This window comes from Coturnix japonica, chromosome 4 (genome assembly GCF_001577835.2).
Source record: "Coturnix japonica isolate 7356 chromosome 4, Coturnix japonica 2.1, whole genome shotgun sequence".
NCBI classification, from domain to species: Eukaryota; Metazoa; Chordata; class Aves; order Galliformes; family Phasianidae; genus Coturnix; species Coturnix japonica.
The window spans coordinates 27255757-27283751 of record NC_029519.1 but is presented as its reverse complement, the minus strand read 5'-3'; the positions used below and the strand labels follow the sequence as shown (position 1 = coordinate 27283751).

General features: G+C 40.4%; 1 protein-coding gene across 4 annotated transcripts; it reads left to right on the top strand.

The window, feature by feature from the left end:
* Positions 1–27648, top strand: OTUD4 (OTU deubiquitinase 4). Of its 4 annotated transcripts, XM_015861101.2 has the most exons (23): positions 187–323; positions 3244–3720; positions 5151–5234; positions 7697–7747; positions 9321–9367; positions 10525–10597; positions 11071–11152; positions 11920–12064; positions 13507–13564; positions 13946–14060; positions 14290–14354; positions 14714–14814; positions 15874–15998; positions 16101–16281; positions 17346–17511; positions 18533–18647; positions 20525–20580; positions 21127–21210; positions 21747–21885; positions 22913–22992; positions 23068–23182; positions 23919–23959; positions 25037–27648. In XM_015861101.2, the coding sequence occupies exons 2-23, from the start codon at positions 3556–3558 to the stop codon at positions 26276–26278; spliced, it is 3330 nt and encodes a 1109-aa protein (XP_015716587.1). In that variant the 5' UTR covers positions 187–323; positions 3244–3555; the 3' UTR covers positions 26279–27648. The 4 variants fall into 4 exon arrangements, with proteins under 4 accessions (XP_015716586.1, XP_015716585.1, XP_015716584.1 ...); XM_015861100.2 differs by lacking the exon at positions 187–323 and adding an exon at positions 1–18 and having other exon boundaries at positions 22913–23182; XM_015861099.2 differs by lacking the exon at positions 187–323 and adding an exon at positions 118–140 and having other exon boundaries at positions 22913–23182.
* The last annotated feature ends 347 nt before the right edge of the window (positions 27649–27995 follow it).

Below are 27995 nucleotides of genomic sequence, written 5' to 3'. Positions count from 1 at the left end.
CCGCAGGCACTCGAGCAGGTGCGGCCGATGGGACAAACCAACGGCGTTGCGGGGGGAAAAGGGGGTGAGGGAAGGAGGGAGCGGGGTGGGCGGGCACGCGCGCGCGGCGAGGAGTGATGAGAGGCGGCGGAGGCGAGAGGGTGAGGGCGGCGCGGGGCTGGCGGCGGGAGCAGCATCGGGCAGCGACGCGGCCGCCGCGGGAGATTGAAGCGCCCGCTCCGCTGCCGCGGGGCCAGGAGGGGGCGGCAGTGCCGCTTCTCAGCCTGACCGCCCGGGGGAGGGAAGGAGGCAGAGGAGGGGGCGGTGCGATCGCCGCTTCACCGGTAAGCGCAGGGCAGCCGGGGCAGGCCGCGGGCCTCGAGTTCGGCCGCGTGTTCCTCAGGGCGGGGAGGCTGTGGGCCCACGGGCTGCCAACGTGCCCTTCGGCGGGGGGACGGCGGCGGAGAGGGAGGCCGGGCCCGGGCCGACGCGGGAACGGGCGGGCCTTGTGCACGGTGCCGCGCGGAGAGCGGTCCGAGCAGGGCCCCATTGCGGGGTGGGGGTGTGCCGGCCGGGAAACGAGCCCAAAACACGGCCTGGTTCGAAAAATAAAGTTGTGTAGCTTGAGTCAGCTTCATGAGCTGATTCGGGTGTGGGCGCTGAGGGGTGCAGGGAGGAAGCGGACGCTGGGCTGCGGTACGAGCGCGGGTTGGATGCGTTAGTGCCATTACTCAGTATTAATGATCTCTGGCTATCAGCGAGCTGTAGTTGGGCCATCCTTGATGAAGCGTTTACTTGAGCGCTGAGAGACTTAAGCTTTCGGTGGATGTGCTTCTCCTCATGCCTTACAAGTCACTGAAGTCCCTCAGTGGGAGCCTTACCTTTCTAGAAGCAGACTCCTTTTATAGCAGTACATGAGGGGAAAATCCTTCGGGTCAGGGCTCCTGCTGTCAGTCACAGGGTGAGCAGGCTTCTTAGGGATTAACTGCTGCATGATGTCAATTCTGTGACTTTTTTTTCTGCATTTTCTTACCAAAACCGTGTTCTGTTCTGTCACATAGGGGGTGGCCTCATGTTTACAGGCATGGTGCAGGGCATCTGCTGTTCCCCTGGCAGGCCCTGACAGTCACAGTGTCAGGAGCTCAAATACTAGAGAAGACAAACTTGTGAGCATGTTAATACAGAGTCCTGATGCTGCGTGTGACAAATAGAATGAGAAAAAATGAATAGTCTTCATAAACTGTAACTGGACACCAGCCTGCTTGGCCTCAGAAGCATTTTGCCAAATCACTTGACTCCTTTTAAGAACAAACTCCAGCATGGATGAGCCTGCTAGTTTTACTTTGTGGATGTAGCAGTGGAGCCAGCAATAGCAGCTGTTGGCTGCTTGCTTCTATGAGGTGGCCTTTCCCACTTTGTGGTGAGGAGTTGGGACTCCCCCAGGCACTAGACCTCATAGTCCCCATCTCAGCCCTCTTGTCTCTGGGCTGCCTAACAGCTCATAGAATCATCTAATTGTTTGAGTAGGAAGGGACCTTTTAAGGTCATCTGGTCCAATTCTCCAGCAATGAACAGGGACATAAACAGACAGATCAGGACAGAGATCTGTCCAGCCTGACCTTGAACGTCTCCAGGGATAGGGCATCCGCCACCTCTCTGGGCAACCCATTCTGGTGTTTCACTACCCTTATCATAAAAAACCTCTTAAGTTCAATCTACATCTCCCCTCTTTTAGTTTGAAACCATGCCCCCTGTCCTATCCCTGCAGAACTCCCTAGTCTGTCCCCTTCTGTCTTATAGCCCCTGTTAAGACATTGAATGGCTGCTCTCAGGTCTCCAGGCTGAACAGCCCCAACTCTCTCAGCCTGTCTTTGTGGGGATGGTGTTCCATCCCTTGGATCATTTTTGTGGCCCTCTGGACATGCTGTAACAGGTCCATGTCTCCCTTGTACTGAGGACTCCACATCTGGCCCCAGTACTCCAGGTGAGGCCTCGCCATAGCAGAGCAGAGGGGCAGGACCTCCCCCGACCTCCTGGCCGTGCTGCTTTCGATGTAGCCCAGGACACAGTTGGCGTTCTAGGCTGTAGGGTGCATTACTGCCTCATGTCCAGCTTGCCATCCACCAGTACCCCCAGATCCTTTCCAGCAGGGCTTTGCTCAGTCCTTTAGTCCTCCAGCTTGTACCAACAGTGGAGTTGCTTCCACCCAGATAAGAGACCTTGCACTGAGCTTTGTTGCACTTCATGAAGTCTGCCTGGGTCCAATGCTTCAGCCTGCCTAGGTATCTCTGCATGCCTTTGTGTCCTGTAGGTGTCATAGGGCTGCACTTACAGCACTTGCAGTTTCTATTCTCCTCTACTGAGATTTCTTTTGTAACTCCTCCTCCTCATAGAAGCCCAGTGTTGCCAGTAAGGAAGCTGGATGCTGCTTATATGGAGCTGCTATAGAGCTTTCTCCTGACTCAGCCTGCTTTGTAGTTTCTGTTAATCCAGTCATTTATTCTGTACTCAGTTCTCAGCTCATGGCCTGGCTGGCCCTATTTCTGTTGGCTGAAAGTAACAGCCAGAGTGCTTCTGTATTCGCTGCTTTTTGCATTAAAGTTGGTTTATTTGAGCTAAATGGAAATGGCTCACACTCGGTCCTAGTGCCAGGCTTTCCCACAAGGGAAGTTCCACAAGCAGTGTGAAAAATGAAGGGTTCTTTTAGTGTCAGGTGTTGTGCACCAGAGCCTGTTTGCAGGGCTGAGCAAAACGTAGTGCTGCGATTTAAGCAGCGTTAGCAGCTTCCTGTTGTTAACGGCGATACGCAGAAGAGAGGTGTGAGTGTGCTGGATGTATTGATGAGAAGTAGCTTTTCCCTTTTTAATCCCGGTGTGGGTGGGCCGTTTGCTTGTTTTTAACTGTGCCACTTTGACTTCCTTTCTCACACGTGGCTGCATTTCCAACTATTACCTTCCCGTCCTCTGCTTGGAAAGAAAGAAACAACAAACCACCCGAGGGTGTGAGCGGAGGCCGCCGGGTTCCGGCTGAGCCCCCAGCGAGCGTTGTTGGGGTGCGGGCCGAGCTGCGCCCGCTCCTGCTCCGAGACTACCGCTCCCAGCAGCGCCCGGGCTGAAAGTGAAAATAAACTGCAGGCTGCGCTCCCCCCCCCCCCCCCCCCCCCCCCCCCCCCCCCCCCCCCCCCCCCCCCCCCCCCCCCTTCCTCCTCCTCCTCCGCCTTCCCTCCTCGCACATGTCGTTTCTCTTTTGTTTTCTGCCCTGCAGGCCGGCTGAGCTCCGCATCCGCGGGACCGCTCGGAATCGCCACATCGGGAGCAGCCGGCCCGGGATCCCGTGTCCGCGCAGTGCCCGCGGCCCGCCCCCGCTGTGAAACTTCCCCGTTTCTGTCCGCGGCTGCCACATGCGGGTTGCTAACGCGGGGCCGACGGCTGCGCTTCCTCTCGCCGCTGCTCCTTCGGGTGCCGGCGCTCCGGCGTCCCTGGGCCCTGCCGGCCGCTGCTGCCCTTCCGCGGCGCTCGTGCTGCCATGTGGGGCTAGCAGGGGAGCAGCCTGTCCCCGCGGAGCGCAACACTGAACATGGAGGCGGCGGGTAAAGCCGGCGGCGGCGAGCAGAGCCGCTGCGCCGGCGGCACGGACGCTCCCGCGGCCGCGTCCATGGACTGCTACTTGAGATCTCAGGGCTTGTACAGGAAGAAGGTTGCTAAGGATGGATCGTGTCTCTTCAGGGCTGTGGCCGAGCAGGTAACTAGTTGCTTAAAGAAAGCGATTGTGAGCACGTGGACGGGTGTTTTCTAAGATACGTACGAACATAGGTTGTATGCCAAGGGGAAAAAAAGAAAAATAGCACCATCTTGACGGGGGGGAGAGAAGTTCAGCGTGTGCGCAGCACGTGTTACTCTGTAAGCTTTGACCTCTTAATGCTGCCACGGAGCGTTGGCCAGATTGCAGCATTTGGCTGCAGCGGCCTTGTATTGGGACTGCAGGAAAATGAACCGAGTGGAAGGAGTTTAAAAGCCCTGTGAGTAATTTAGCTTTGCTTCTTCCTGGTGCGTTCCCTTCCCCCCGTTCCATGTTTCTGTTAAAGAAAAAAGTGACAGCGTCATCTTGTCCTAAGTACAAACAAACAGCAGTGGGAGCTCTGGTGCTTCGCTCTGAGAGAGAAGCTTAAATACCTGTGCTAATTATACACGGTTCACTTTTAAAAGAAATTATTATTGATTCTTTTTTTTTCCCCACTGTAATGTTGAGTTTGGGCGAGCAAACGCTTGTTTTGAAGAAGGAGTTTCTTTTGTTTCAAGGGACTTGTCGATGAGAATGTATTGATATTCTGTTCTTTTTTTGTTAATGTATCTAAAAGGTTTCTCCCATCTGCAGTGTATATATAGAACATGTTTATTTATTTATTTATTTATTTTAAAAAACTTCTGATTGTATTTTTAACATTTGATTCTTATTTTGTTAAATGGGAGTTCTCTAATTCAGGGTTAATAATGTTTATTTGCAGTTTTGGCCCAATGTCTTTAGTGTTCAAGCAGAGTAGTTGAACAGATGTGAGTCTGGAAGTGGTTTAAGTGTGTATGGATTACAAGAGAGACTAAATCAGCTAGAACTTACTTGTATTGTAGTGGAGACAGAATTACGTTGGATATAACTCTGAATCAACAATGAAAGTAATATTTCTCTAGTAGAGATCTGAACAGGAGGTAGAGTGTAGGTGTCATTGGGATCTGAATTCCTGCCTTCCAAGTCAATGCTTTGGCAGCAGAACTAACACTTAAATCAAGGGGAAGTGACCCTGAGGTCTGTTACTTTTTGTTGCATTTCCTAAAGAATACTTGCTGGTAGCTGGTTTCTCCATCCATGCCTGTTGAAGCTGAGTTTAACTAATTTAATTCCTTCTGTTGAAAAATGACAACAGATGCTACTCCTTTCAGTTAATGGGTCCACATAAAATCAAACTTTTCAATTTAATGAATACATGAATTCTGCAGTTATTTTAGATATGTAGCTGAGGCTAAAGGTGTTGTTATTGAATATGTAAACATTTGAAATATCCCTAAAAATAAAGTTCAGCTATCTCTAAGGCTGTGTGTGGAATACAGTCACTATTTATGAAGTTATCAAAAATCAGCAGCACAGGTCTCACTTGTTTTCATTTCTCCCTTTGGCAGGTGTTGCACTCGCAGTCTCGGCATATTGATGTTAGGATGGCTTGTGTGGACTATCTTCGGAAACATAGGGAGAAGTTTGAAGCAGTAAGTATTTCTGTTTGATTTGTGGCCATTTAGTAAAAATCTGCCTTTATTCTTTTTTCTTTCCTGAACTGTATCATTTGAGAAGATTGACTGTAGCTATATTCTAGTTGATGCTTTTTAAAATGAGCGCCCTTTGCTCAACTGACATGTATGTGGTAGTGACTTGTTTTCAGAGGCCAGGAGAAAGACCTGTGTGCTGTTTGGGCAGATATGAGTGGGAAGGAGTGGAAGCTTCAGTGTTCCTTTAAAGAAACTAAACAAAATAAAGCATTTTACAACTCTGCAGTCTGCAGCAGACTGTTGAAATCTGAATTTTACATTAGAACGATGTCTAACGTAATAAAACCCACAAAATATTCTTAGTTTTCTAATTAATTGCTTTTACTGTATATGAGCGATTTCTCTGATGAGGTGAGTGGAACTTGTTTCAAAGTCTGCAATTTATTATACGTTGCCACAGTGATTCCCCCACCTCTTTCCTAAACATCTGTAACAAAATTCTCCATCAGCCGTGGATATAAAATAACGTTTAGATATTGGTTTATAGTTGGCCAAGGTCATCAGTGCTACAATTGTTAAACCTATTTTTAGTTGCTCTTAAAAGAACAGTTATAAACAGTTTTATGTTTTAGTGTAACACTGTCTAACTAATGTCCAGGATGAGACATAGTAGGAGTATATGTGAGCAGTTCTTACTAGAGGATTATTGCTTGCATCTCTTTTTCTCTGTTAAAAATTACCCAGGCACCAATAAAAAGGCTGTCTTTGATACACATTGGCTCAGCAAGGAAAAGGAGATCAGTACATACATATACTGTAACTTCTGACAAAATGCCCTGCAATGGAAACGATCCATGTTAGTGATGTGCAAATCATCAGGAAAGATTTAAGCAAATTAGAGTGAGTCTCGCCAAGAGGATGCAGGACTGACTCACCTGCTTGTGTTTGCCAGGGCAATTGGATTTGTTTATGCCCAGTCCCTCTCATGACTTTGCAACTCTTAGATCCTTCTTCCTATTTTTTCCTCTTTTTTCTCCCACTGCTGCCAATTCTATGATCCTTTTATTCCAAAACTGATTCCTTAAACTTGTTTCTGTGTGATATTGTAAAGTTCTTCAAAATGCAGTCCTTCTTGTAAATGGATGTAGTTTCTCCTCCCCAGTTCTGTCATCTCAGTTGAGGTGCTTCATTTTCAGCCCTAGTGGCTTTTGCTGCTTTTGTCTTTCTCCTCCCAACTTTTAGTCTCTGTGTTTGTAAGATTTCGCTGTTTTGGGTTTTTTCCTCTGACTTGGCCCAAGTGATGTGATCTCCTCTAACTGCCTCAGTGGTTCTTCTGAAGAGCTTCTCTGGGGGGGTATGGGGGGGGAAGAGTGCTTTTCAGAGTAGGTGTTTTGTGTACAAGGTTGAGGTATTTTTATCTGTTCTTGTTTCCTAGTGTTTCTTTTCTGTCAGATAATTCACTACAGCTCTGCTGATAACTTTTGCTTCTCATGTCTCTTATTATACTTCGTGTTTTCTGTCTATGAAGTGGTGTTAGCCAGGCTTCTTGATGTTTTTTATGAACCATACTGTCAAGTCTGCTTTGAAATTGCTGAAGCAGAGCTTTTAATATCACAATTCCATTCTGTTATTCTTACTGCCTTGTTTCTTAATCTGTCTGGGCAGATTATATCTGCCTGTGTCTTGAGTTCACAATGGGGACTACTTCTTTATTTTTAGCCTCCGTGGATCTAAATTTTAGTGAAATTAAGCAGCTTGACTCTAAATAGCAATTTTTAAATATAGCTTCTCTGTTGGCCAGCATGGCCGGAAGGCGGAAGTTAATGTGACTGTTTCTGCAGCATCTCTCTCCATAGTGTTGACAAAAGCAATTTTGCTCACTGTGCATGTTAAGTGCAGCTGAGGGATTATATTCTTAGCTTATTGCTTACAGAGTTGTCTGTTTTTATTTCAGCATTCGTACACCAAAAGTAAAAGTACTTTATTTGAAATGATACAGAAAAGGCAAAAAACTTCTTGACTTTCCTGCATAGTGTACAGGTGCTACAGAATGTGACTCCATTTCTGTCCGATTGCTGCCAGTTTCTTACAACAAGATACTTGAATAAGCTCACACATACTTTGCTTTGTGATGCTGTGTGTGCCATAAGCATCTATTTGACAGCATCTCTTCTACTGGATTCTTCATTGGCTACTGGGTTTTCTTGTTTGTTTTTTGTTTTCATTGTGTGAGATCTCCAAAAGCTGTTTATGTGACTGTTTCCTAGAATGCAGACACGTTTGACTTTTTTTTTCTTTCCCCCCCCTTTAAAACTAAATAGTTTTATGTGACTGTGAGTGCTTTGTGGGCTGGGTACTTGTAAGTTTCTTGTGGTATGTTGCCATTGGTACAGTTGGCCATAGGTTGGGGGAATTCATATGCTACGCTACTAAAATTAACTTTCTTTTTTCTTTTAATACAGTTCATAGAGGGGCCATTTGAAGAATATTTAAAATGTTTGGAAAATCCACAGGTACAGTAATCTTGGCTAATAATAGAAAGTAGTTCTTACCTTGATTGATAATTGGGACTGTTTTCTTGCAAGTATTTTTGACTGAGTTTAAGGGATTTTGTGTTTTCTGAATACGTGAAGGCTGCTCTGAAAGTAGTGCCTCGCATTTTATTAAGTTGGCCCATGACATCAGAGGCAGATGTTGGTGGTACAGCAGTAGAGGGTGAACCCTCCCACCAGTATCCCGTTCCATGTTGTTGCTGTGTGACGGGCGGCAGCAGAGGGGCAGTCTGACAAAATGGCTGCTGACATAGAAGTGGGTATGAAGAAGCAAAGGGTTGTCCTTGAATTCCTCCATGCAGGGGAAAATGGCATCCATTGACCTTCATCAGTGCTTGCTGAATGCTTATGGAGACCAAACAGTGGATATGAGTGCAGTGAGGCAGTGGGTGGTGTGTTTTAGCAGTGATGACAGTGGGGTACTTTCACTGGTGTGGATTTTTACAAGTACAGAATGCAGGATGTTTTTCATCATTGGTCAAAATACATAGCTAATGGTGGGGACTATGTTGAAAATATTGTCCTATGTTGTACCTGAGAATTTGCTCTATCAGTTAGTGTTATTGTGCTCTTTGTACTTCCTATAGTATCCATGGAAGTGAATAGGAGGCATTACTTTCAGAAGTGACCCGTGTACACATGTACATGCTCTTTTGTAAAGTATAAAATATTTTGGGGATTTTGTTTCCATTTTAATGTTTTGCTTCCTCACATTGTATCCAAATTTTTGAAGCCTCTAAAAATGAAAAAAAAAAAAAGAAAAAAAAAAGGCAGCATGATCAGCTTTTTCTTTAAGACTGCTTTAAGTAAAGCTCTGAAGATTTAGGTGATGAAAAGAGAGCTACTGACATATGGGACATTACATACAGTAGCCATAGGTTTCTGTTACAGAGATGCTGATGTGGTGCATAAATATTTTCATTTTTAAAGTTAGGGAGATAACAACTTGTATAAAGTGAGGAAAAAGGAGAGCTATCTAGTACATCATGTAGAAGGAAAACAAAAGAACCACATGGGTTTTCCAAAGTGTATTTACACATGTTCCCAGCCAAAATAAAAGCAGGTTGTTTTTCTCCTGCAATTACAACATCCCTGGTGAAAACAACTCATCAGATGTCTTTTTTTTTTTCTTTTCAACTTTCAAAACATATGGAGGAAGGGAGAAAAGCAGATGTTGAACCCCTTCTTTTGTCTTTGCTTTTCCAAGGGTTTTTAATCATACAGCATTGTTACTCGGATAATGAGGCTCTATGCTGTACCAAATGGTAAATTATGCCATTTTCCATTGTTTTAAGTTCTCAGGTTTTGCACAGATCAGTTTCTACTTAGGACAAAAAAGCCTCCAATTTCTGTCTCTGAACCTTACTGGAACAACTGCTATTTCAAAAGGTCGTTGAATACAATCAAATTACCTTGGTTGAACCCCAGACTCAGTGTTGATAGAATTATATTTGACAGCAATTACCTGCTTTTCTGTATCTATGAGGTACAATATTTGTGTGTTTGATTGTTTCTTTTTTTTTCCCAAATACAGGAATGGGTTGGACAAGTTGAAATAAGTGCCCTTTCACTTATGTACAAGTAAGACAACTCTTAAGTATGTTTTATTGATGTCAGTTCAGTTGCTTTGTTAGTTAATCAGTTGGAATACCAAGGATGGAATTGTATGTCGTATCTTAGTTCTCCAGAAAATTTCAAATACGTTTGGAAGACTGCAGTTGTCAAGGTATTAAATAAGAATTGAGAAGTGAGCTTTCAAAATGACATTTAACCTGGAGTTTGAGTAACAGTTTGTCATTCTTGTCACCTGTGTGATGCAGTTGTGGGTAGTGTCATGTGGTTTGTGTTTTTAATAACAATGTACATCATCTTCTTTCTGTTAAAACTGCATTTCTCCCTATTTCTCATGAAGGTTTAGATAGTAGCCCTGTTACTAAGCTGTGATCTGTGCCCATTTCTTAATTGCTTTGGCTCAGATGCTCTGGATTGGGTTGGTGGAATGAATATTGTGGGCTGTGTTAGAAAGTCATTCTGGTATTTCCCCCAGTGTGAAGCTGGGTAAGGCTTCCAAGTTTACTGTGGCATCTTTTATTCTCATTTCTGTGTACGTTTTCCTTTTTCTCTTCTGTCAGTGTAGACAAAATAGGGCAACCACAGCCTGAGCTAAACTTGAGTGTTTTAGTGTTTGTGTCTAGACAGATGCTCCTCTTGGTGATGAAAGGTTTTACAGATTTGTTTGAAGTAAATATAATATTACATGTTAATCTTTACTTACAAAATACCATATATTTTTCTTATAGATATTCAGCATATCGTTTTATATTACTTTTTTGTAATTTCTGTGCAAAGAAGTGAGCAATGTACAGCATCTTACTGTTTATAAACCATTTAGAAAATCCATTATTTCAAAATCCTAACTGTAAATTAATGACTGTTTTGTATTTTGACTCACGATGAGATGGTTGATAAGAGAGAAGAAACAAACTAGTTAAATTTTACTTTCAGGTACTTAAGTGAGTGCTAAGTGCAGGAAATTGCCCCAAAACTTACCTTTACTTGCATTGTGTGTGTGACTGCTACACTTCCTTTTGAGATGTCTGGCTTCCATTGAAAGGGCAGCTTAGAAGCTCTGGGAAAAAGGTGATGGAGGTATAGGGAAAGAATGACAGCTTGAATATTCCTCTTCTTATTGATTGTTAACATGAACTCTTAAATAGTCTTTTTTTTTCTCCCTACAGGAAAGATTTCATAATATATCGGGAACCAAATGCTTCTCCTTCACACGTGACTGAAAATGGCTTTTCTGATAAGGTTAAAATAACACTAATATTTGTGCATGTGTGTGTATATATATGTGTATAGTGAAATCTGAATGAAAGCTGCTTCAATTAACAACAAGTAATATAACTAGTTTTATTAGTCAACACAAACATTGAGATAATTCAATTTGAACCATTTGTTCTGTACCTATTTAAGACAACTATTCTGTTAATACGTGTAGTTCATTTTAAATAGCTGGTCTGTATTTGTGCAGTGCATCTTCTTAGCTTAAAATTCTGTAGAAATCAGTTTACAACTGATGCCGCCTCATAGTTGTGTTGGCCTTATTTTTTGACTCCTAGCCAACTTTTTTTTTTTGTTTAAAAGGCATCCACTAAATTTTTGGGTTGTTTTATTGTTATTTTGAGATCCTGAGATGTAGTGAGAGATGATTTGAGTTTAACGGTACTGTTTGAGTGAGAGGCAAAACCTAGAATACATGGGGTTTTTTGTTTGTTTTGTAGGTATTGCTGTGCTTTTCAAATGGAAACCACTATGATATTGTGTATCCCATTGAGTACTCAGAAAGGGCTGCTCTGTGCCAGTGTAAGTATTTTGTTGTTAGCTAAAAGTATGCATTTTTACTGCAAATGATAATCCAGGCTTCAGTTAAAGGGAAGAGGCTCTGACTGGATATTTATTAACATTCTGTTAGAGCTTAATTTTCATTTGATTGTCAGTGATTGTATGATTCTTTCTGTGCCTTGATTCTTGAAGCGTGGCTGCAAATTAACTACCCAGAGGGGAACACTTACCTGCCTCTCTTTATCTGGGTGCTGTGATATGAGCAGAAAATGTTGGTGTACTGATTTATAATCTATTGAATTGTTTGGTCAGCATTTGGGTTTTAATTTTGTATTTCAGATGATGTTATTGAAGTAGTTAATTTAAAAATTATCCTTGCATGTGCAGCTTCTGCAGAAATCATGGGAGTTGCGTATGCAAAAGATAACTGTCTATGTGAGTTACTGCTTTTGTTACCAGAGTGGAGTAATGCCCAAAGATTCCAGCCAGTTTCAATGGGTCCCTTGGCATCCCATACAGGGATTCTTATTCATAGCGAAATTCCTGTCCATATACAGAGTTGCAAGACTAAGGCCCAGTTTTCCTGTCAGAAGGTCTGATTGCTAGTTGCTTAATGCATACAGGTTAAACTATAGCAGCTACAGCTGTTTTGACTTGTAACAACTTCACTGTTTCAGTTCATGCTTATTTACTTTGAAGTGACTTCAAACTCTGCTGTAATGGTGGTGTAAAATTTCATTTACCTCATAACTGATCTTGTTCTACCGCTTTCTTGTCCTCTTCCTCAGCTCTTCTTTATGAGTTGCTGTATGAGAAGGTGTTTGGTACAGATGTAAAGAAAATTATATCAGAACTTAGTGCTGCTGGTGTGACAGAGGAAAATAATGGTAGCAGTGAATTTTCTGCTTCAGATTCAGAGGATGACAACTACAGGTAAATGGATTTAGAACTTACCATAACATGCATGTAGACAAATACATGTTAAATGAAATCTGTGAATTTCTTGCACGTAGCAGAAATTAACAGGGTTGAAAACATTTAAGAATTTATGAGGAGAAACAAAGAGGAAGGGTTAGAACTACGAAAGAATTACTTGTGTGATCTTTACTGTAACTAAAGACCTAGTTTGTGTGTTTTTCCTGCAACCTACCTTTAGGTGTCATTACTTATTGGAATGCTGCCATTGGAACATGTCCCTCTTCCTGTCTAAAGCAGAATAATTCCTGGGGAGAATTGTCAGTGTGGCATGGTAAACTTCGTGAGAATTGGTTACCTCACTCCCCTACTAGTAATGTAGGGAGTCTGCTTTAGGAGAGGGGTGGACTTGGTGATCTCCAGAGGTCCCTTCCTGCCCATGTGATTCTGTGGTGTTGATGGAAATTCACAGAAAGAGAATACTAAGTTTTGGGGAAGACATTAGTTTTCTTTCTTCTTTGGGGTGGGGTGGGAATAATAGGAAACATTTCCAAATAAAATATGACGTATTTCTGTGTAGGGGAACAGTTTTGTAGGTAAATGTCAGTGTAGAAAACTTCTCTATTCCTTTCTGATGTTAGAGCTTTCCTGAGCTGCATGTGCAATGACATTGTCCTCTATCGCTGGATTCATAAGCAAATGGGCTGCTAACCTCTGTAGCACCTTTGTTAGTGGATGTCACATACTCACTTGAGACTATCTCATTTGATGTTGGTGATGCAAGACCTAGTAGGTGTGAATCTTGACCTGCTTAATTTCAATTACAAAAATTTTGCTCAGTGTATTAATTCTTAAGTTTTTTTTTGTTTGTTTGTTTCTTCACTGAGGTTTCTGGAAGTTTTTTCATTTTAGAAATATTAACTTTGCAGTTACGATATTTTGAGATGTAAGCAGCTATTCTGTTGTGGGAGAAGTTAATACTGACGATTGCCTAAAACTTCTATTAATGTCAGGGGTAGAAAAATGGAGTGAGTTACAGTTCCTGATCCTGTTAACTAGTGGGTTATGATGTGATTTATTTCCGATGGCTTCTTTCGCTCTGTTTTTCTTAGGTAACTGCAACATTTTAGAGGAATTTTTTTCCCTTGCCACCCTTCTTTATTTATTTATTTTATAAACTGATAGCTGCGTCTTAGTGTAAGACAGGCTTCCTAAAACTTGTCCTTTAAAAATGAAATCTTAGTTTCAGCCTTGTGTGGTATAGAAATGTAAAGCGTGTTTTAGACTTAGCTTTTTCATCATAAGAGACGAAGATGCTGCGTGGTATGTTCAGTGCCGAAAAATATGAAGACAGTGGTAGCCTCAGTATTTTTATCAGCTTCCAAGACATTTCTTGCTTAGTCCTTATTAATAATATACTGTAATAATATACTGTCACTGTTCCTTCTCTTCTTCTGTAGAAGTAAAGCTGCAACAGTTGGTGATATGAATGGATTAAAGTCTCTTTCTGGCAGCAAGGTATTGAAGATTTAGTTTTTCTTCTGTTAACTTGTATTCTGATTTTTTTTTTTTTCTTTTTTTGGTCAGTGTTCATGATATAATCTTGAATTTCTGCTTGTACACGTGTACTGTTTTAAAATCTACTTGGTTCCTTGAAAAGTGATGTTTGCTTTCATTGTGGATGGATAGTGTCCTTTGTACTGCTGTTTATTTCTTTATTTTGTTCTGGTATGGTTAAAAGAACACCATTTGAATTAATTTTTCAAAGCTTTCCTATGCTTTATGTATTTTTGGTTCTTTTGTATTTAAGTTTAGAGTCTCAATGCTGTGATTTAAAAATCTGTAAGTGTAAACTTCTGTTTAATTGACCACTTTAACACTTCATTCTGTTTCATGCAGCACCTTAAGAGCGGTGGAAATCCCACCCTGTTTCTGCCTAAGAAAGTTCTTAAATCACTCAATCCATCAGTTTACAGAAACGTTGAATATGATGTTTGGCTACAATCCAAATGGGGTAAGTAACTGCATACTTAAAGTTCCATCTATTGCAAGCTGAGATGGGAAGCAGAGCCTTTTTGAGCTGTGATGTGAATGGTGGTTTCTTTTTAGGCAGCTTTCTTCCTCTTATGTGTCTGTGTGTAGATTGAGGGTCTGGACAACTGCTTTTTAGTTTAACTGTATCAATGAAGTCACTCTTTTAGTGTATTTAAACTAACAGTATGTTACTACTAATGTATTTACAGATCAGCAAAAACAAGATTTTTCTATTGCTGCTGGCATGCAATACTCAATTGGAGATAAATGTAAAGTAAGTAATATGGAATTTATTCTGAGACAGTGTCTTCATTAGAGCTGAAGATTCTGGATGGACTGTCTACTTGTAAACTATTTTGTGAAGTTTTGAAAGCCATATTTCAGAAAGCAGAGATACCTGGAATGTTTTCTGTGGTGTATGTGTTTTTTAAGAAATTACGTTGATTGAAGATTTGGTTTTTGATGCATTAACTGGTTGATGTGCTCTTATTTCTCAGCTCTTCTGTTGCCCAGAGGACAAGATCTATTTTTAATATTACTAATGGTTTAAGGATTTGTTTTCTCTCATTCTTCTGTGAAGCTTAGGCTCTTTGTTTTGTTTTATTTTTAATCTTTCTATTTATTTTTCCATAGGTGCGCTTAGACCATAATGGGAAATTTTATAATGCCCATATTCAAGAGGTTTGCTCTGAGAATGGGCCAGTTGTTGTATTTGTAGAAGAGCTTGGAGCAAAGTAAGTGCTTAATTTCTTCTGGGAAAGAGTGCCAAAGCATTATTTTGGTTCAGAATTGGTTTCAGCACGGGCACCTGCTGCTTTACCTGAAGCAGCTCTGCTGAAACATTTCTAAGGAAACAATATGTTAAATAAACTAAGGAGGAGAGTTGCACAGTGATTGTCACCGCAGTCTCATATTTTCTTTAGTGCGTTGTGTTCTGTATATTACTTGTGCAGTAAATCAGTGACCATATCAGCATTACGTATTTAAAAAAAAAATAAATAATCCTAATAGCGTTGCTTGCAGAAGCTCCAATTCTAAATGGATTACCACTTTCCTGTTTAAGTGTTGCTTGTTGTGATCGATAATCAGATGCTAGATTTGTGGCAAGCTTTCCATGTGAAAAGGCACATCAGTTTGCTTAATTTCACTATTGGTTGAGTAGGTCCACCTGATTTCAAACAAATTGTCTTTTAGGTAAGTGGAGGCTCTTCACTGTACCTCAGGACAACTTAACTGTTCAAAACTGGTGATGGTGGTTATTTGTGGGTTTTTTTTGGGGGGGGGAGTGCAGAGAGTGGTTCTATCCTTTATATTTTTGTTTTTGATTGTCTTTGTGAGCTCTGCTGTAATTTTTGTGATTCTTCTGGGGTAAAAAAAAAGTGAAATCAGTGAAGTGTGTTGGGTAGTTCTGTAGTTTGGGAACAGGAAATGCAGTCAAGGTGAAAAAGGGAAGGAAGAAGATCCCTATTAATCTAATGGTATTTCCTTCTATAGGAAAACTGGAAACTGCAAGAATTGAGCTGTACTTTCTGTCTGCAGGGGAATAGAAAATAAACTACTGTAGCACATCTATGTGCTGTAGAATGCTGGCTAAATTGTATTGCTTTACAAGGAAATTTTTTAAAATGGGAAGAAGTTCTAAGTATTGCTTGAATATAATAGTAAAGAAGCAGGGACACTAAATGCATTGTTAGCAAAAATGGAAAGATCCACCATTCTTCATAAACACATAGTATTCCTAAGTCTGGTCTGAAGTTATTTTCCCTTTCCCTCCATCCTTTCTTGTTTTGTAGGCATTCTGTGTCACTGAAGAGCCTTAAACCTCTTCCACAGGCCTCTCCTATGGAGGGCTGGAACACTGTGCCAGGGAAGAAGATGAAAAAGTTTTTCCCGACGTGGGGGCAGAATGCTCAGCCTGGTAGGACGACTATACCTGTGTTTCTGTGCTGGAATCTTTGTCGTATGTTTTATCCCAAAGAGATGAAAAATAATGAGTTATGTCTTGATTTCTTTATCAAAGATGCAGATTGCAGAGGGCCAAAGAATCAGAGCAAGTCAATAAAACCCCAGTCAGTACTACCTCCTCGACTTCAGCATACTGTGGGAACCAGGCAGCATCAGTTCGTATGCTCTGGGCCTCAACCTCATCAGACCTCAAGTGAGCAAAAAGCTCCTGGCAGGAATTCTTCCCAAGCTGTAAGGTAAAACAACAGATAACATTTTCCTTATCTTGAACCCTAGCTACGCTTCTTGGAATGCTAGTTCCTGTTTAGGTGCTTTTGTCGTTCTCTTGACGCATGTTGCTGCTGAATTCCTAGGAAGTATTTTGAGTCCTTATAAATATGCATCAGCACAGGAGATGATTTTTTTCATTGCCAGAGCTGTTTCAAAATTGTTGCTATCGTGAGCTTCTACTTTCAGTTTATTTTTATATTTTTTTTCTTGTATGACAACATTTCCCTGGGAAGGGCTGTGCTTGAAAATGTAGTTTCTTCTTGGAAGGTGGATGTTGCTTTTTCTTCTGGTTGGATGTAGATCTTGGGCATAGCTAAGATCTTCCCTTGGCTTCTCCCTGTTAAAGAGGACTGCAACTTATTATGACTGATCACGTGAAGTATGAATAAGAACGCTCTTTTGCCTGCATTTGTTAGTCGTGGCCATTTTTTATTTGTCCTGCAGCAGCAGCTGAGTTTATTTTCACTGTTGCCACTCTGTTTTTATCTTATAAGACTTGTATTTGTATACATCTCAACTCTTAATGGTCTGTTCTGTTACTCATTTGTACCTTCTCTTGTAACTTCTTGTAGAGTAAGTGAGGCTGGGTTGTCTTTGGAGACTGTCACATACAATATTTTGAGCACCTATTCCTTTAACCCAAATGCAGCAGTATCTCGAAAGGTTTAGCTAAATAGTTCAGAAGGCTCCAACAGAAGTGTTGATTTTGCGTAGTGCTGCTTCATGTTTTGAAAACTATGAATTTTCTTCTGTGTTTACAGAAATGTCCTTTGCTTAGTGCTTTTTTCTCTCGTACAGCTGTCAATGCTGTTATGGGGCTGCTCAGTTTTCAGAAGGCAAAAAAAAAACCTACCTTCATTTCCTTAAATTTTTTTGCATGTGGGTAACTGCAATAGGTGGGAAGGTTTTTAGTATATATAGAATCACAGAAGCAGTTCTGCTTAATAAGTACATGCTTTCTGCTTTTCTAAACTATGAGTTTATATTGTGCTTGATACTTTGATGAGATGTTTTATCTTTTTGCTGACAGGAAACCAGACCGTGAGAGAACTGAGGATCTTAACCATGGTGGGAGAGACTCTAACTACTTTGGCCTATCTCCAGAGGAACGCAGGGAGAAGCAGGCAATAGAAGAGTCCCGTTCTCTTTATGAGATCCAGCAGAGGGATGAGCAAGCTTTTCCTGCCCTATCCAATGTATGTGTTTGTTGGTTTTTTTTTCTGTTGTTGTAATTGATTAACTCATTCTCCACACCTGTCCATGAACCGTTAACTAGTGACTATTGATTTGCTGTTTTTGTGTTGTTGTTAGAGGTGTTTTCTTCACGTTCACTTTCTTCATAGCAATGTGTAAATCTACAATATGTGTTCAGTATGAAGCATATGGTTAGTAGCTTGCTTTGTGAATAATTAATATCCACATTAGATAGTTTTTAGGTGCATGAATTCAGTAGAAATATGAGCTTCTGAAGCCATGGGCTTCTGTCTTGATTTTTCTTCTGGTGTTTGGAGTGCTTTATGCTCCCCTAGAGTTACTCACCCATTGCGTTTTTTCAAATAGTGAGATTAAATCTTATGCGAGGATGAAACTTTCTCTGAAGTTCAGTTTAATAATGAAAAAAAGCTCACTAAAATTGCACTGTGGTGCTTAATTTAATATTACGGACTTCTAGGTGCCTTTTCTGATTCTGTTCACATAAAAATGTTTTATTTAGAGGTGACTTTTCTTCTCCTGAGAACTTGCCTGGTGTGATAGTAATACAGATGCTTTGTGTTAGACTTACTCTTTTTTCTGTGGTGGAACGGAGATGACTTCAGTAGATTCCTCAGTGTCTGAGGGAAGATTGTAGCCTTTAGATTTAATGGATTGTTCTGCTGATGTGGGTTTTCTTTAAAGTGGACCAGTCTCTGCACATCGAGGGAATAAACAGATCCTGTAGATAAAAGGATACAATTTAAAGTAGAAATTCCTCAAGTGAAGCAGTTCTAGTTTGTCATGTAAACTAATTACATGAGTGCTTTTAAAGCAAAATTTAGCAATAAATGAAAGGGTAAATGAATCTGATTCTGATGACGACTGCTTTTCTCCTTCTTCCTTCTGTGTGTTTCTGAAATAAATGTATCTGTCACGAAGGCCTAATAGTGTCATACCAGATGACAGCAAAGTGTCACTGAGCTTCTAAGATATATTTGTTTCTGCTTTTGTCAATTTCTTTAGAATCAGTCAGTGTGTCAGGCTGCTACACAGACTGTGGATAATCCAAAAAAGGTCTCAAATAATGAGAAAAGAAACAGCAAGTGGACAGCAGAGATGGAAGAGCAGAAAGATAAAGGTAAAAAAAAAATTAAAAAAAATTCAGATCAAGTCTTGTTTTCCTTTTATTTATTACCAGTTTCAGACTTTATTCAAGATTCAGTCAGTTTAGATAATGATAAGAAAATTATTCTGCATAATAGCTCTCAACTAAGCTAAGGTCAAGGTTTGTGAATGTGGCTGAGAGAAGTAGGTTTCTTGATGGGATTTTTTGCAGTAAAAGAGAAATTGGGAACATGAAAATCTCTGTTCTTGAATTAAATTAGATACTGTTGAAATGCTATGAGTATAGCAGAAAGTGCTAGTGAGAGAAATACTATGAGTGCCTAACTGAGGTAGGATAAGAGAAAACCAGTTAAAATAATACATGTGATATGAAGTATTAGCACACAGTGGTATTGGAAAGGAGAGAAAAGACTGTGCAGAAGAGGTGACACAAAAAAAAACACCACCAGAAAACCAAACATGTTCCTGTTAGAGCTGTCACACAGTCAAAACTTGCTTGGGTTCCTTCCCCAAGTATTTTAAACGCACCCTAACTCCTTTGCATTGACTCTAAGCTTTTACTCTTATGTGAGGAAGAGGAATGTGTCAGTAATAGACAAAAGCCGTAGCTGTAAGTAGGTACTTAATCAGTCTTTGTTAAATGCAGCCAATGGTGTTTTAAATTGTTGTCCTGTCAGTTTTGCTATGACTGAACACTGAACTTGCTCTTAGCTTCTTCTCTGTTGTTTCTTTTTCCTTCTTTGACGAGGTAAAACTCAAACTCAGGCCTTCTCTTAGAAGCTGTTCCCTTCTTACATTTTTTTTTGTTTTGTTCCCTTATCTATGGGAAAAGTCATTGTTGTGTATTTATGGTACTTGTGCCATTCCTGTTAGAACATCAAGTACCTTCTCAAGTGATCTAACAAGGACTGATGGTACCTATTTTTTCATTACTAAAAAACACCCTAAAGCTTGCTTCATATGCGATGCCAAAAAGAATGTGTGTGCAGAGGATGCTTTGGATGGATTTAGTTGAAATGTATGGCATGTTGTCTTTTTTATTTTTTGTAATGTTTTGGATTCATTGCTTATGAAACTAGATGGAAACTTCTACAGGAATAAACAATTACTTCTCGGTATATTGGGGTTCCTGTTTGTAGTAGGGATTTTGTAGTAGTTATAATCAATACTGGTTTTATTTGCACTGTTGTCTAGGTGTTAGAACGATGGTACACACACTGAGGTTTAAAAGAAAAAAAGCATCTGTTTAGCAGCGTATGTTAAACTCATGTGCATGAATTCAGTTGACAAGCAGTGTGAGACAGAATGAACCAAAGCTAGAACATAAAAAGTCTATACAGATCATACCAGATGAAGATTATGCCATGATGTTCTTCAGCAGGCTCTCCCCTCACCGATCATTTGCCTGTGCTCAAGGAATTAAATTTTCTGCATCTGTCTGAAAACTTTCTAGATCTTTTGAACCAGTAAAACCTTCTACACTCAGCCATCTCTTAATATTTGAATATACAAATGCAGGTCAGGACATTTTCACTTTGATTAAGGTCATTAGGGATTTAGGATGAATGATGTGCCTTTAAACTGAGAAGAGAGTTCCATTTTCTTTACTGCTTCCCTCAGGCCTCACTAAAATGGTTTACAAGCATTGATTTTTAAAACAAACAAGAACTCCTGTAGAAGTCTGAACACCCAGATTTAAACTAGCTGTTCTGTTACTGCTCTAACTGGTCATTTGATATTTAGTGACATTTGAATTCTGAAGTATTGTGTGATGAGGTAGGTTTGGTTTTGAAGGCTTAACTTGGGAAAGACAAATTTTAACTGGCTTAAGTTGTGATAGCCATAAATGGTGTCATGGTTCATTTACTAGGTTATGTCTTGGTGTTACAGAGTCAAATTCCAGGCAGATCCACTTAAATCAGAAGCTTGAGCCAAATTCATCTGAGGTAATCTCAAAGACAAGACCAAATATTATTTTTTTTTTCTTTTAATGTTACTGCTTCTCTGATATGTGATTATCAGATCAATAGCTGCCTTTATAGCTGTGGTTGCTGCTGCTGCTTTACAGCTTTTAGTGAAATACTTTCAAGATTTGAGGCACGTGTTGCCATCAGCTTTCCTCAGCCCCTGTCACAGATACTTACAGATTTTCTTAACAATCTGAGTTTCCACTATCAAGCTTTTACAAAACCTGGATTTGTAATTGCTTAGTATAGTCTGTACTCTCAGTACATTGGGACCATAGAAGATTTGATGTTTGCTAATAGCTACTGTGCTAACGGATTATAATCACTGAAGTGAAGATTTGTGGCCTCTTGTTGGCTTTTATTCTTTGCTGTCCTTCCGATGGGCAAAATGTTACACTAATATAACAGTGACTGGATCTTAGCCCACTTTGTATGTAGTCTGCTTTAATATTTTTGAATGCTTCTTTGAAACACAAATTGTATTATTAGACTAGCTGTGTTTGTCTATCTCTAACTTTGCTTTAGAGGAAGAGTCAAGATGAGAGTTGTCCAAAAGCTTCATCTCCTTTGGAACAAGTAAAAACAGATTCTCCAGCTCTTGCTGAACAAGTAAGGAATATTTACTTGATTTCAGTGTTTTCCAGCCAGGAGACTTCAGGCAAAGGAGAGCTTGGTTACAGCCATGTATATGTTGTAATAATGGTTTTTAACTATGCAGTCCTTTCTATTATGCAGTCCTTTTTATGGTGGTAGTGTTAGAATTGCCTTTGTAGAGTTAAGTACCTGTTATATCCAAAGTAAAGAACTTGAAAGAACTGCTCTTGATAGAAATGTAGTATATCCTTCCTCTTCTGAGGAAGAGGTTATTATATATATAAAATATATAATATATACATTATATAATAGTTATAATTATATATATTATATTTTATAATAGTCTAATTTAATCATGCTTTTCACTTCAAGTTGCATACATTAAAAAAAACAAATTGATTTGTTGCTAATTGATATTTTGCTGTTGTGCTGGTGACACCCTTTCCAGTATTTGTTAATAATTAAGCCTTTTCTTGTAGCAGTCAGACGTGATAGGGCTCACTAACAATGCTGATTTAGAAAAAATTAATGTGATCTTTTTGTCTTTATAGAAAGCGGCAGAATGCTTACCAAGTGTAACTCCAACACCATCACCAGTCTTTTCTGAGGTGCATTTGCCTCCAACAGTGCCTTCTGTACCAGCCATTGTGCCAGCTTGGCCAAGTGAGCCAACAACCTACGGACCAGCAGGTTTGGTGAAATATTCATGTATAACAGAAACTAATTAGTTTTAACTGTCTTGCTGAATTGAAAATACCTACAGGAAATCCTTGTTTCTTGTAACTTCACGTCCTGTAGGCAGTCACCTGTGGGAATGCAATTTACTCACTGCTCAGAACTGATGAGAGTTATAGTGGATCTTTGATTACACGTGTGTGTATAGATCATGTGACTCCTATCTGAAGGTGGAAGAGGAATGTGTACTCAGCTCTCTGTATTTTCCCTGAATGAGACACCTCTGAGTTTTGAGGGGTGCTTATTCTAAAGATCTGCTTAGTGGGGTCAGCAGATGGAAGATTGTTGTGTGTTTTGTATTGTGTCTCATGTAATAAGTTTCTGATTTGCTGCAGACTTGCCTTGGGTTTGGAGCTGCTGAGTTCCATTTGAAACTCAGCTGACTTTGGAATAGAGCTAATTTAATGCCTTTTCTTATGCTGTGCTTGCTTCCTGGTACATGGAGTTAGGTTAGATAAAATTCAGTATTGTTCATTAGGTCAAGTGCTATATTCTTTCAGCTGTTGTTTCTGTACATGAACTATCCTTAGAGTTGTCCTAGCATGTTCACATGATACTTTAATTACCAAAATAACCCTGTTGTACTTGACCATGTCGTTATGGAGTTGTATTGCTCAGATTCTGCATTAGTGAGTCTGAATGAGAATTGCGAAAATTCACAAATAAGCCTCAGTTCCTGCCTTTTTTTCCTCCTTCTATTTCCTTTTGGTGTTCATAATTATTTTTAAATAAATATGGGAAGGGTTGAGCTATTTCTAGAAAACTTACCCATTTCACTTCTTTCTGAAAAGAACTATTCTCTACATTTAATCAAATCTTCCTTTTGTTTATTATTTACCGACTCTCCATTTCCACTTATCCTTTCCAGAATACCTTTTCTGTTTCTTTGTCTCTGTTTTTAAACTGTATTTTTCTCTATCACTTTCCCTTGTAATCTGATGTAGTTGATATGTAATCAATTCAGAAATGTGTTTGCCTCCAGGTATTCCAGCCCAAATACCTGCTTCTTCGTTGATGCCAGCCCCAGCAACGGGACCTGACTCTATTGTATCACAGGCTCAGGTAACATCTGCTCCAGTTGCTGGAGTTCCTGTGTCGATACAAGCAGTTAACCAGCCTTTAATGCCTTTGCCTCAGACTCTGAATCCTTATCAGGATCCACTATATCCTGGATTCCCTCTAAGTGAAAAGGGAGAAAGAGCCATTGCACCCTCTTACTCCCTGTGCAGCAATGGGGAGGACTTACCTAAAGGTAAGAATCTGGAGGGTCTGTATTTGATTCCTTTTTTCCTGATAGGTTTTCTTTTTTTCTTTTTTCTTTTCTATTTTTTTTTTTTTTTAAACAAAAGACTTCTTTTGGTGTAGGCAAACAATAGGACCAAAGATCTAATTGTTATCATTTCAGGATATAAAGGGTGGGAGGGGATATTGCATAGAGTTATAAGTCTTTGATTTATATTGTTCATGTTGATGTTGCTGTTATTTTAAGTGGTTACCACTTTATGGTTCTGTGTTTTGTGAATTGATAGGTTTTTCTATTGAGAGCTTCTTCCTTTAATGTACCTAACAGATTTTCTGCTGTAATCAAAACATTGGGAGTTATTCAGCGTTTCCCTGTTCCCAGCGTTTCCTGGTCTGTGAGGAGGCAGGTTTCAGCATACTTAAAATATAGAATGTGTTCATAAAGATCACACTGTGTCTTCACGGTGGTTTCCATTTACTGAACTGTTCCTCTAACAAGTAAATTTCAGTTCCATGAGCTACTAAAGCTGAGATTTAAATTGTGGTTGTGTAGCAGTTACTTTACTGTGGCCCAAAAGAAACTCGTGAAAAAACTCTTAAAATAGAAAAAACAATAAGTCCATCAATGTCATACAAGCAACAACGTAGTATTTGTGTTTCTCTACTGAAAAGTAACTTGAAGTAAAGATGGATTTTTGGATCAGATGGAAGTTTTCATCATTATTTTTTTTTTCTTCTGTTTACAGATAAGAATATTCTTAGATTCTTCTTCAATCTTGGAGTGAAGGTAACCCTTCAAATTTGCATGTTTCTGTATTTGTTATTCCATAACATTTCCTTGTGTTTGGTGGTAATTACAGTGTAGAAGATGGGCTGCTGCAACTATGTACTTCAAATGTATCCTTAGATTTGAAATACGTTTTGTATTTTGCCTTCTATTAACTGGAATCCTGACAGTTCAACAATGATCTGTCTGCTTCAAACATGGTTATATGCAGTCCACAGAAACTGTGCTTTACAAATGTGCAGGTGAACCAGTATGTGTTTGCATATACATTCTTCTAGAAGCAGCAACTACTAGAAGACAAACAGTCCTCTGCCTTTGATAATCTGTGTACTGACAAAACCACTGTAGTAAAAATACCTGGCTTATATTTTCCTGTGGAGACTGTTTTAGGTAACTGCTTGTCTATGCCGACAACCTGCTCAGGTTGAGGGCGATGTTCAGCACAAGTTACCAAGTAAATATAGATTTGATAGCCATGTGCCTAATGCAAGGCTTTTTGTTCACTGCAGAATGCCTAAGTCGTTAGTGTCACTGCAGTGTATTTAAAGTATTATAGCAGTTTGGTTTTGAAACCTACGTCTATTTGGAACTGTGCTTTGTATTATTTATTATTTGTATTATTTATTGTATTATTTAGGATATAACCTGTCATTTTGGGCTTTCAGCACCATCTACTGGTCAAAGTACTGTGACTGATGGTTTTGCTCTTCAGGGACCAAATAGTGTGGTAGGCCTGGCACCCACCTTCCAGGTCGTCCTGATGCCTACACCCCTCCAGCTGCTGGTGCAGACTAGTTCCCATGAAAGGGGTGTGGGCAGGCTTTCAGGACAGTTTGCTCCAGGGACTGTTCCTACAGATGACATGCTCTAGATTGTGCCAGATCATAACTGATCCCTATTTCAACTGTATGTGGAAGAAAAACAACAGAGAACATCGTGCTGAAAGCCCAGAAATTCTTAAGAACTAAGAGCAGTTGCTAGAAAGAAAAATCTATTTCATAATGATAAGTGACCTGTGTGCTGCTTGTCTGTCTGCACATTCAAAAGACCAAGTTCTTGTTTCTTCCTATCTTGCAGGCATACAGCTGTCCCATGTGGGCACCTCATTCTTACCTGTACCCTCTGCACCAGGCCTATTTAGCTGCTTGTCGAATGTACCCAAACATGTCCCTCCCCGTGTATCCGCACAATCCCTGGTTCCAGGAGGCTCCACCGACTCAGATTGAAAATGAGACTGTGCAACCAAACAGGCACTTTGCTATTCAGAGTGAGACCAGATCGAATGGTCAAATGGCACAGGTTGACAGCAGGTCGCCATCACTGCCACTGATTGTACCTGCAGCTCAGGTGTCAGAAAGTCAAGGACAGCTCCGTGTCGAATCGGACAATTCAGTGCAAGCCCTTCATGCAAACTATGAAGAGCCCATGAGGGGGAAAAACTTATTCCCACAACCATCTTTTGGACACGGTCACTTTCTAGGTGCTGTTCCAATAGCACCTCCTTTCTTTCCTCACTTCTGGTATGGGTACCCAGTTCAGGGCTTCATTGAAAATTCAGTAGCAAGACCTAATGTTGTCATGGCACCTGAGGACAAAGAGGCGACAACTAGCACATCTGCAAACATGTTTGTGGCTAAAGAATGCAGTGCTCCAGTTCCTGCGCTGAACTGTGTAGAACAGCTTCAGAAGACTAACAGCAGCAGTAGCTCACACACCATACCGTTCCCTGTGGCTGGTGCGAGCAGCGAATGCAGTGCCCCCAAAGAAACTTCAGCTAGAGCACCTCAGTTGGAGCAGACTTGTATTTCAGCCTCTCCTGCTAAGCAGGCAGCAGCTGGGCTGCAGAATCGCTCTACGCAAGTACAGGGGGTTGAGAGGCAGATAGTGGTGCCCAACACCACGCTGCCATTGGCAGAACCTCCAAAAAATGAACTGAAAAATACTGTTCACAGTCGTAAGGATAAGACTGATAAAGTTAGAGATTCCAAGGGTGCTGATAATCAGCCAGAAAACAGGGCACAGAGAATGAGGGAAGAGAGCTCTGAAGATGAGAATGAAGTTTCTGATATGCTGAGAAGCGGTAGATCCAAGCAGTTTTATAACCAGACTTATGGAGGAGGCAGAAGGCCGAGAATGGAATGGGGTTATTCTAGTAGGGGAGGATACCAGTTCCCTAGAAATGAGGAAGCTTGGAAAGGACCGCCTGGCAGAAGCAGAGATGAAGGCAACCAGTACCAGCGAAACTTTAGAGGTAGGCCATATAGGAATGACAGGAGAAGAGCAGCACTGGGAGATAATCAGAGGGGACATCAAGCATAGAATGAATGGATAATTGAAAACCTTCAAATGCAAAAGGTAATTTGAGGTAGGAGTCTAAAACCTTAGTAGTTCCCTTTAGTTAAAGTCCAAGGATATAATGAAATTTTGGTGAGTAAAGACTATGAGAATTTGAGCTCCTTTCATTTTGTTTAGTGGAGACTGCGGTTTGGTTGGCTTAGTGATTTTGTTTTTTTCCTCAATGTCAGATTAGAAAAAACAAAACAATATAGGTTTAGTGTTTGAATTTTTTCCACAAAGGTTTGATTTTGTGACGCAAGATGGAGATATATGATTACTAGGGTGACAAATTACAGCATTTGATGTGATCTCGATTCTCAAATTGACGGTAACATTGCACCAAATATATTTTAACATACAATGCCTTAGTTCTGAACTGAGCTAAAGGGATTCTCAGCCTACTGCACTGTTGTCTTTGATATGCTTCCAACCCAAAGGCCTTTCATCTCAAAAATCTGTCAAACTTGAATGTTTCTCTTCTGTGTGTTATGTGTACGGCAGCCAGCTAACAAACAGTGTCTTAGGTATGTTGTATATAGTTCTTTTAATATTCATAGGGTATATTTTTGAATCTTAAAAAAGCATTTATTTGAGGAAATCAGAAACGAGCAGTCAGGAGTAGCCGTGTATGACTTGGTAAGAATGGCTGTTTCCACCAAGAGTTATTAATGCTGGTGTGAGTAGAATGGTGCCTATGCCAACTAAACAATGACAGAGACAATACAATGTAGATGCTATGCATTTCCAAGATAATTCTGCATCTGTTACAGTAGCAGAAGTTTTTTAATGCCACTTTAACACTAATGCACTGACAAATCCTAGATATTTTGTGAGAAGAGATGCATAAAAGTACGTTACTTTTCTTTAGGTTTCTATGGTTGAGCTACTGTTCAGTATTCTTTTTGTTATTGCACTGTTGATGCAAATGTATGTTTTGCATGTACAACTCATTGTCGGAACTACTTTTTAAAAGCAAGATGGACAGTCTGCGTTCTGCTCTTCCCCTCACTTCAGAAGAAAATGGCTTCTGCCTTATATTTTCACACTGTATCGGAGATCTGATGCTGTTTTTTCAGACCCTTATAACGATCTCTTGCAGTGTTGCTGTTGCTCTTCCAGTTGGGACTTTTCGTTATCCAAACTCAGAGTGCAGTGTGCAGTGTTCACTCAGCTCTGCTCTGTAAAATTAAGTGTTGTGTATATTTTTATATCTCTGTAAATATTAGCATCAGAGGTGATTGCACACCCTTTATCAGGAAGCCTGCGTGATAGTTATGATTTCTTTCCAGATGCATGTGATGTATAAAACTCCTAATTGAAATAAATGTTTGTGTTTTCAACTTCTTTCTAAATATATTTATGTATTTGAAATTGTTGCAATGATATTATTAGATGTGTGGTTTAGTTCTGCTGACAGAACTACCTGTAAATAGCAGTGGGATTGTATGTACGTACTCAGCAGGCAGTACATAGGCAAGCTGGAAAACTGACTTAAAAAGCACATAAACTGCATTTCTATCCTTGTCTGTAATGGTAGCGGTTGTGTTGGGGGGCTTTGTTTTGTAATCCAGTCAGGACTTCAAGTTGAGAACAAAGCGAGTATGGGGGGATGTAACCACTGAGTTCATTATAGTGCTGTTCAAACTCTGAACGACATATGCTCCGTTGTGTATAAAGCTGAACCCATACTTTGTTCAGC